Below are 9,943 nucleotides of genomic sequence, written 5' to 3' on the forward strand. Positions count from 1 at the left end.
CAACATTAAATCATTATTCCAAGTACACCTACAGTATTATCTTTGGTGCGGTAAATGAAAGGTATTGTGTCTCATTGAGCTGCATGATGATAGACTCCTTGATGCTCCCCTATTTTATCTTCCCTTTTCTTCTCTTCATTGCTTCATGCAGCTGTATACCCATTTATTCCAGCCCATTTTATCTCTTTTGAATGCGACTCCCCATCTAAAGCATCCAAAACACAATGGCACAGTCATAAACATGAGACAGATAAAGCACAATGCGTATGCTCTCTCAAAATCTGAATAACATGATTACACACTGCAGTACAGGTATTGTAATATCATGCCTCCGCACCCTATACTCTCCACAAACATGTTTGTGTGTAATTGAAACACTAATCGCTCTACAATTATGAGAAATGATTCCTCGCATTAAATTAAGACAATGGAATAGCCTGCAGGCTGACAGGAGAAAATAGGAAAAAACAGCAGATGAAGCATGTTGTAAAAGTTATGGCTCATGAAGAAGAAAGGAGGAATTGACGTTTTGACTAATATGCTACTGTCTGTGGATAAGGGTGGACCGCACAAATGAGAAGAACGTGGCACTGCAGCCTGTCCCCCAAATCTTCTCACTGGGAGGAGGGAAAGATTGACTGAATAAGTGAAACAGCGTTTGACGGTTTAGCCCTTGTTTTCAACGCTTTTGAATATATTCATTCATTGCCCCATTATTACATTTCATCAGACTCTGAGACTCAGACCCAGACCATCATTTTATGATGTTAAAAAGCCCATGTCATTAATTTATTAAATTATTGATTTTCCCCCAATACTTCACATTGCAACACTGCAACAGAAAGCTCTTTGTCCCCAAGTTCTTTAATCTGGTATTTAATAAGATACACACATGATGGAAAGCAAAGAACTGACTCCAAAACACAGAGAGAACTTTGTTTATTTGTTAATTTGTTTATTTTACAACAGAGTCTTAGAGATCCAGAATGGGGAGCCTGGATATGGAAATCCAGAGCAGCAACAAGGAGGGCAGGAATGGAGCTGACCGAGGAAGAGGAGCAGATGAATAGAACTGGGGGATAACAAACAAACAGAAAAACTACAAAAAAAACAAAAAACAAAAACAAACAAACAAAAAAAAAAAAAACAACGACAGAGGGATACAATCCTAAACACACGAGTTGAACAAACTGTAGAGAACAGAACAAAACTTCTAATCCAGGTTACTTGGATTAGAACACTGGATGATCAGATTGGGTTTACTGATAGCCAGACCAGGTTTAATATTGGAGAGGGTGTAATCGGTGTGGCCAACAACAAATATAGAAGAGGAAAGGATGGGGTGAGGGGTAGGTCGGGAGCCTCCTGGCAATGCACTTATAGGAATGGTCCCTATAGAAGTCCTCAATCAAAGGGAGGTCCAGGATTAAGGACCGTGGTACCCAGGAGTGTTCCTCAGGGCCATACCCCTCCCAATTCACCAGAGACTGTAGAACCTTCCTCCAAAGCTGAACATCCACCAGGCAGCAGACAGTGAAGGCAGGGTGGTCATCAACAAGCTGGGCGGGTGGAGGGCATTGGAAAGGTGGGCACAGAGGCTTGAGTTGAATGACATAAAACGTGGGATGCATCCTCAAATTTTCCGGTAGAGCTAACAGCAGAATGATTAATCCATAATAGGAAACGGACCAATGCAACAGGGTGAGAGTTTTCACGATTCAGTGAGAAGAGAAATGTGAGTGGACAACCACTTGGGATGAGCGAGTACACCACTATCCGTAACCGAATCCAAATCTGTTCAACCATCTACATTATCTGTATCCATATTTGTACTTGTAGGGGGCGGAACATAAACCAGAAGTGGGTGTGGTTTATACAAAGTTGTATTATTAAGCCTGAAATTGATATGGGCTGGTTTCTATATTTATTGTAAGCCTCAATATGTTTTTATTCACAGCTTAATGTGCATTGCACCAAGGTAAGATTGAGCCGACAGGAAAAAAACCTGACCCGGTGAAGAAACAGTGAGAATGAGAAACGCGATGCAGGCTGCATGCAACCCTGTCCCGTCACACACCGCTTCTGTTACCAATCATAACTCCAAAAAGTGGGGCAGATTTGAAACATTAGGGTTATAAAAAGCTATGTTAAAATGATGACGTAGTAGTGTGGATGTAGCCTGAGTTTTGATCGCTATTAGGTTAAATGATGATCTTACCAAGGGACAAGTAGTTGTAAATATCGATGTAGGTCACCACCATTCAGTGGGATAATTTCTCCATGAAAATGAAGGCAAACAGAAGGGACAGTGAGAAAGACCCACCGTTTTCATTGCACCGTTTTTTTTTCTCTGGTACAGCTAGTACCGGAGCTAGTGTTAAAATAATGATCTGACATTAAGAAATAATGTGTTAAGCAAACTAGTGAACAGTGTTTTTTAAATTGTGCCGCAGATTGTTTTCCCCGGGCGTGGCTTTCAGAGTATGATGCGTTGCGCTCTGTCTCTATCACAGGGCGCCCTGAGGAGGATTTTCCTTCAGCCTGAGCACAGATATTGACTCGTATCATTCGTATGGTACTCATTTCAACCGAGTATCCAGCTCAACCCTAATAACCACACTGACTGGCCTGGTTGGTAGGGAGGGCCTGGTTCCTGTGACATTTGGCAGATCGTCAGGTAGCCTCCTGTGCACATTCCAGAGCCATGTGGGTGTCATGCCAGACCTTCCTGAAGCGTTGAATGTGGTCCTGGATGGACGATACTATCTGTACTACGGTCCTGTCTCCTTGCAGAAGGTCTTCCAAACCCTGAACACTAGCTGAGGACCCCAACCGGATACCCAATGAGGTCCAAAGGAATTCCACGTGATCAACTAAGAGTTCAGCAGTTTAGAAAGTGCCAAGAAATGGACAGATTAAGAAAAATTATCAAAACTGGTGAAAATCAGTGTTACCTCTGGAGACAGGGAGTCCAGCAGTCAATGGCAATGTGGGCCCACTAGAATGGGTGTTCAGGAAAGCTGTTTTTTCAGCTTTAAAAAAGCTCTGTGTGCCTCAGGAGACCAGCACAACATCACATTAATAAAAGTGAGTCCAGTGAATGCTGAGGCAACGTTCTTGTAGATAATGGCAAATCCTAGGAACCACTGCACTGGAGCTCCTTACGAGACTTCGGCTACTCCTCCACCACTCTGGTCTTTTCTGGGTCTGGTTTGATGCACCCATTCTGAATGATACATCCTAGGAGAGACACAATATCCACATGAAGCTGCCTTCACAATCTGTTCTCTAGCAACCTGGCAAGAACTTGGTGAACATAAGCAATGTGTTCCTCCATAGACCATGAGTAGATGTTATGTAAGTTAATAAAGTCTCAAAGACCATCACTGATCAAGGTCTGGAAAACAGCAGGAGCACTATAGAAGGACTATACTGTATATTCAAAATTGCCTAGTTGCATGTTAAATGCAGTTTTCCATTTGTTGTCGTCCCTAATCCGAACCAAGTGGTTGGCATTGCAGAGGTCTATTTGAAGAAGACCTTGGAGACCTCTAGAGAGCCCAGGGTGAAATATATCAGTGGTAGTATGTACTTATTGTTAAAAGTAATCTTGTTTAATCCACATAAATCAATGGAGGGGTGTAGGGTACCACCATTTCTTTTCCACAAAAAAAAAAAAAAAAAACAGCACCAAGGAGAGAGGTAGAAGGCCGAATTGTCCCAGCAGCTACAGACTCTGTAATATATTTTCCATAGCCTCCGTGTTGGGGTGTGACAGATTGTACAATCTACTTGAGAGGAGAGGTGCTCCAGGTGAGAGAGAGAGAGAAAAGAGAGAGAGAAAAGCACGATCCTTGCTGAAAACCTCCTGGAGTTCATTGCTTTCAGGGGGAGACTTTGGACAAATCCATGGGGGTCATCTGATTTCTGGATGGGGTTGCTTCAACTTCAGCAGGCAGGGAAGTCTTGATAAAGACAGAATGACGGAGAGAGCTTCAACCAAGGATTTTACCAGCAGACCAACCAGTGTGAGGATTAGGCTTCTTAAACCAGGACTGGCCAACTACTATAGGGGTAGTAAGGGAGGATCATAAGTGTAAGGTGAGTTTCTCATGGTTACCCAAAACTGTTAACGTCACCAGGGAGGTCAAAGGCTTCCCATCGAAGGCAAGGGCAGGAAAGGGGCTCTCCAATGGTTCAACGTTCAGTTCCGACCCAGTTCAGAGTCTGACATATTATTCTGTGCTCCCGAATCTATGAGGACTAATGGAGAACACTCTCCCACACAGATGGAAACCTGGACAGCGCAGATGCCACAGATGTGTTCCACCTGCGTAAGCTGAGCATAATTCAGCTGCATGGGCTGATCTGCCAGACATGATGGGGATAAGTCCATGCCCCCTGACTGTGCCGCAACATCCGTTGGGGAGTGTCGGAACGATCTGGGGGGAGGAGAGGAGACTAGGGGTAACAAGCAGACCTTTGGAGCCACTTCTCACAGAGATGGTTGTCCAACCGGATGGCAAAGGAGATCAGAGATGGCAAGTTTTTGGGTTCATTAAGGTACATTGAGTCCCTTAATGGATACTCCCTGTAAGGTAGTAACATTCCACCTTGATTCTGCAGCCAGTGCCCAGAAATCAACCAAATAATCGGCAACCGAACGATTTCCTTGCTGAAGACAGAGGAGCCAACTAGAGGCATTTCCATGGTGATTGGGGTGTTCAAATACAGCTTTTATGTGAGTTTCAAAGTCATGAAAAGTCCATCAGCTAATATCAGAATTAGAGCTTCTGCCCAGGCCAATGCTCTGCTCCTCATAAGGCCAAGTACACAATAAAATTTTGCTGGGTCAGAGGAAAAGGAAAGGAGCCACCGTCAAAAGATTAATCCAGATTAAAATAAGATTCTCTTTTCTTTTCAAATCCTCATAAAAGGGCTTGGGATCACTTGTGTGATTGCCCCTGGGTGGGAGAGCATCGTATGTTGGCATTGCCTTGTTCTGGTGCGCTGCCACTTTGAGAACGGAAAAAGTGAGATAATCGATCTGGGGTGAGAGAGTGGTTACGTGGGCCATGAGGCTCTTGTTGCTTTCGGCCAGGCCCTTTAACAGCTGATTATGAGAGCCAATCCAACCCCCTTGGTGCGATAAGGTCTGATGGACCCAGTCCGCGGGATCCATGTCAATGGCCAGTTCCTACTGTTAGGCAGTAGCAAAGAACTGCATCCACAATGTAGACAGAAGGGAAAAAAGATTACTTTATTCACAACAGAGTCTTAGAGATCCAGAATGGGGAGCCTGAATGCGGAAATTCAGAACTGAAACCAGGAGTGCAGGAATGAAGCTGGCTGAGGCAGAGGAGCAGATGAATGAATGAATAGAAATGGGGAAAGAAACAGACAAAGGGATAGGATTCTAAACACACGAGTTGAGCGAACTGCAGAGAACAAAACTGCTAATCCACGATCGCAACCGAGACGTGACATTCCCCTAAAGAACAAACTGAAGAAGTGGTGAAGAGCTGAAAGTTTAAATACTAGAGAAGGTAGAAGTGGCAATCAGGTGGATCAGCGGCAGGTAGGTAGCGGAAAGGGGGTAACACTGATAATCATAGAACAGAAAGGGATGAGAAAAAAAAAAAGGAAAGCACAGGGAACAAAGCCGCAGACCTAACAGAAAGGCTGTAAATCTAAAACACATTATTATTTCCACCCTGAAAGAGACATAAGTAAAAATGTCAATGTCAATGCAAATAGCAAATAGCAAAGAACTCCTCTGGTTCTCCCAAATCCTTGGGTCCTCCTCATCCCCTCCTGACCCTCTCTCCCCTGCCCCCTGACAGGAAAGGCCAACTGATCCCTGGAGAATATTTATGAGTGAGGGACAGCAATTGGTTTGAGATTATTCGACATGGGAAGAAGGGAGTTATTGTGAAGGTGGGGGAGAAAATGTGGAATAGACACGCAGATGAGACACAGAGAGAGAGAAAATGTTTTTTAATTAACCTTCTTTAAACCTGCTGGCTAATTAAAAATAATAACTAACTTATTGCTATTCCTCTCTCTCTATCAGTGTGTATGTGTGTGTGGACTCATGCAGGACTGAATCTGCATGACTGTTAAAGACTGATGCCCAGGCTGCCCAGGACACATAAACTTCTCAGGTCTACAAGAGGCCACTTTGGGCTTTGGATTATGAGACATTGCAGTGAGGACTCAAGAGGCAATAATAAGATCCTTACAGACCCATAAAGGAGCTTAATGTGTCAGTGAAAAGCAGAATGGTGTTGTTGATCATTACAAATGACTCAAAGAGGACTATGCCTGGACTTTTCAAGCTTTCAAAAAGAGTCTGTTTCGAAACAAACACACACATAAAAAAATGCTAGCCCATCACAGTTTGAAGCCAACTGTGATGTCTTGAGTTCTCAGCAAACTAGCGTCCTTGACTGCTCAACGACGTGCACCGGGTACATGATATTTAAAGCCCAAAAAAGGCTTGTTTTTTTTACAAGCCGAGGAAGCAAATGACAACATAGAAAGATTATTCCCATTTTTTCAGCATGCTGATATTCAAACTCTTCTCTTGAGTTTCTATTGGATTTCTTTCTTAATTGGTCAGCATATTCTCACTGTTCAGTGGAGACTAAAAAGGCCACTGTACCTCAAGGGGGAAGGAGGGTTATAGACATGTCAAGTTAGCATTTATGCCTGTTTGCTGATAGAGGTCAATGGAAGTCATACTGTGGGTTATTGAATATTAAAAAAGGCTTTTGGGCTATGATTGTGGAAATGAAAGTGTTCAGGCAATGTCAGTGTGTGCTTTTGTAATGTGAAATGTTGTGCATGCAAATATTTGTCTGATTTGCATGTGCATGGTGAGTCGCAGAAGCTGTGGGAAGAAAAAAAAAATGAAGAAAGAAATGATATATAGAGACATCCAAAGAGACTGAAGGAGTGGCAGACAGAGGGAAAGTGGGTGTGAGGACGCAATGGATGCAGCAAGGCCAACAGCGCTACATTCTCTATCTTTGCCTGGCATTGTCACCCCAGTCAGCTGCTAAATGCCACTGTCACTCACACCCTCTGTTCTGTTGGCATCAGCTCCGCTTTCCACTGCACGCCTGTGGACGCTCAGACAGCATAGTTCCCATCGCAGTATCAAAACACTTACCTGGCACACACAACCACAAATGAAAACATACAATGTACAGACATGCCAATATCCTGTTAGAAGCATGTTTGATTTTGTCAGATATGAAGTAGAATCATCATCAACTTTGTCAACTTCAGAGCATCTTTTACTCACTGTGGAAAATGCATTTTGAAGAGGTTTTTATATATCAAAAACTGAACTTCGTATGGCAATTTCTATAACAAAAATATGCATGTGAGATTATATATTGTTCACACGAGTACACAGATTCTTACACTGCCAGCAATGGCTGAATGGTTATAAATGAAGTGAATCACCATTTACAGTAAAAGCATTTTGTCCAATAGTTGAAATTATTCTTGTGTAATAATAATAATAATAACAACACTTGCGAAAGTACCATTGCAAACATACACCCACGCAGAAAATTCTGCTGGCCACAGTTGAAGGATAAGAGCTGCCAGTTTACATGAAAATGCAACATGACTTCAAAACAGCAGATGTGCGTGTTAGACTGGCAACAGCACACACAGGGGTTTGCGTCTTGAAATGCTGCTTTAATGCTTTGAAACCACTCCCTTGTTTCTAAAAACAAGAAATGGTGTGGCAGAAAGCTTTCAAACAATACCCTTTTGTTTGTAAGCGCACACCCACTGTACTTCACACCACAGACTCTGAAGCCATCCTGTCTACCGACTGTCACACATCAACTGGCTCAGTCAGATATACGTAACACCCCATTGCTTTGCTCAAACACTCCTGTGGTCTCTTCACATTGACTCATCAATGATATGCAGCGTTCTGTGGGCTTGTATCATACTCAAAGCATATGTCTCTTCTGCCCAACGAAAGGAATGTGCATGCGGTCGCACCCCAAAGGAGCTTGCATCTGCACAGGACACATGCATAGCTTCCATCTGTATGCAAAACTTCAACTAAGTAATCGTCTCAGCACTCATCCTACAGTTTGCCACCTAGTGAATCTGCATATTTTACAGTCTACAAAAGGGCATTGTGTGATGCCAGGCCTATGCTTTTCTAAACATCCTGCAAAAAAGGCAGCTTTCCTCGTGAAGCAAGGTCATATGAATCTGAAACCTGGATGAGATCAGGCTTAGATTTATTGCATTTCTCTCTATTTTGGATTATGATTTCACAAACAACCTTCCTCGCAGACACCTGAGCATTGCAAGACCTTGCAGTCCCACCAGTTCACCATCTCTCACCTGTATATCTTGTACTTAGTTGTGAATCGCTGCTGGTAGCGCTCTGTGAAATCAACATACTCCTGTGAGCGCTGGAAAGGGCCCTTGTCTGACAGGAGCCAGCTTAGAGACCCAGCAGAGCCACTGAAGCCGGCCCCAGTGCGGTCAGCCGCCACGGCCCCTACTGACACCCAGCTCTGGAGCAGGCTTACTGTTAACCACTTCCATAGAAACATGAGGGCCGTCAGTCTAATGGAGATGCACGGGCCACTCATGCTGCTTCCCCCGGCCCCGGTGACTCCTCATTCTCCCTGCACTCTGGATGAGTCCTGTGGAAGAGGATGGAAGAGAGGAAGAGCGAGAAGAGTTGAGGGACTGGAGAGCAATAAGGTTATAATTTTGGTTTGGTAATTTTTGGTGCTTGAGTGGGATGAAGAATCACTGTAGGGGGCTGCATGTCTAGCATTACTGGGCCAGGATGGAATCTTATAGGACACTATATTTAGAGGAAATAATATTTAAAATGAATCTGTTCAGCATACAAAATAAATTATAATTTATAATAATTATAAAATTTTGATGTAATCACAGCCTTTACTTACTGTTAAAATCATCAATTTCTGTTCTAGTTTGAATGATGCCCTTTACCTTATTCTGTAAGTACCGTGATCCGCGGCTCTTCGGAATTAATGTCCGCAAAATCCCCTGATAGAAGCGTGAAGTTGGGTTTGGCTCGCACCACAAACGGGACTGCATTTGAGAATGACTTTTCTCGTGAAGGACTTTTCGCCACAAATGCTACCAGACGGACAATCGGGGAGGCAGGGCGGCTTGAGCGAGAAAGAAGATGACATCCAACCTCCTTAGGGTAACCAACCCCCTCTTCTCTTCTTCTTTTCTTTTTTTTTTTTCAGTGTGGCATATTTCCATCGGCGAGCCGGCGACGATTGCGCATTCGGCACTGTAAGTCCATTGCGATTCAAGGGAACGAGTTGCAGCTGAAGCGACTCTCACACACGGAGATCTCAAGGATTCAGCCCAGTCCAGCGTGGTCTAATTGTTTTTTGCTTTGGACCAATTGACAAAATCTCTCCCCCCGCCCCTCCACCGAGACTAGAGAGCCGCAGCCTTCTAGGTCATCTTTACTGGAGAGACGCGCTCGGGGGCGCATGCAGGACGCACCAGAGATCTGCTGCTGCTGCTGCTGCTGCTGATGATGATGATGGTGCCTGGAATCCCAGCGCACTGAATGTGTGAATGGCATTCGCGGAGCGGCTCTCGCTCTCTCTCCCTCCCTTCCGAATCACTCCTCATACCGTTGCAATTTAATGTAGTCCAGGGGTGGGATGGCTGAGTGAGACAATGGTCAGATGCCTAGTTTTCGAAAACCAATAGAAGTCATCTGCGGTTAAGATTAACACATTAAAAGGCGAAGTGGTAGTGTGTTTGTGTGTGTGTGTGGCCGGGGGGTGATATAGGCCTATATAAAAAAATAGCAAATTTCAAATTAAATTAATCTACTTGCATTCACATTTACAATTGCTTCGATCTGAACAGGGTATCATTCTCATGTGTTTTGATA

General features: G+C 43.8%; 1 protein-coding gene across 1 annotated transcript in view; it reads right to left on the reverse strand.

Annotated features, from left to right (window-relative positions):
- The window catches only part of LOC115042324 (BMP/retinoic acid-inducible neural-specific protein 3-like), a 51,224-nt gene extending 41,843 nt beyond the window's left edge, over positions 1 to 9,381 (reverse strand). The window contains exons 1-2 of the mRNA XM_029500468.1: positions 9,010 to 9,381; positions 8,383 to 8,690 (exon numbers count right to left, since the gene is read on the reverse strand). Of these exons, the coding sequence (XP_029356328.1) occupies positions 8,383 to 8,636 (254 nt within the window). The 5' untranslated portion in view covers positions 8,637 to 8,690; positions 9,010 to 9,381. The remainder of the gene's footprint in view (positions 1 to 8,382; positions 8,691 to 9,009) is intronic.
- Between the last annotated feature and the right edge of the window lie 562 nt (positions 9,382 to 9,943).

The sequence above is a fragment of the Echeneis naucrates genome, chromosome 4 (genome assembly GCF_900963305.1).
Source record: "Echeneis naucrates chromosome 4, fEcheNa1.1, whole genome shotgun sequence".
NCBI classification, from domain to species: domain Eukaryota; kingdom Metazoa; phylum Chordata; class Actinopteri; order Carangiformes; family Echeneidae; genus Echeneis; species Echeneis naucrates.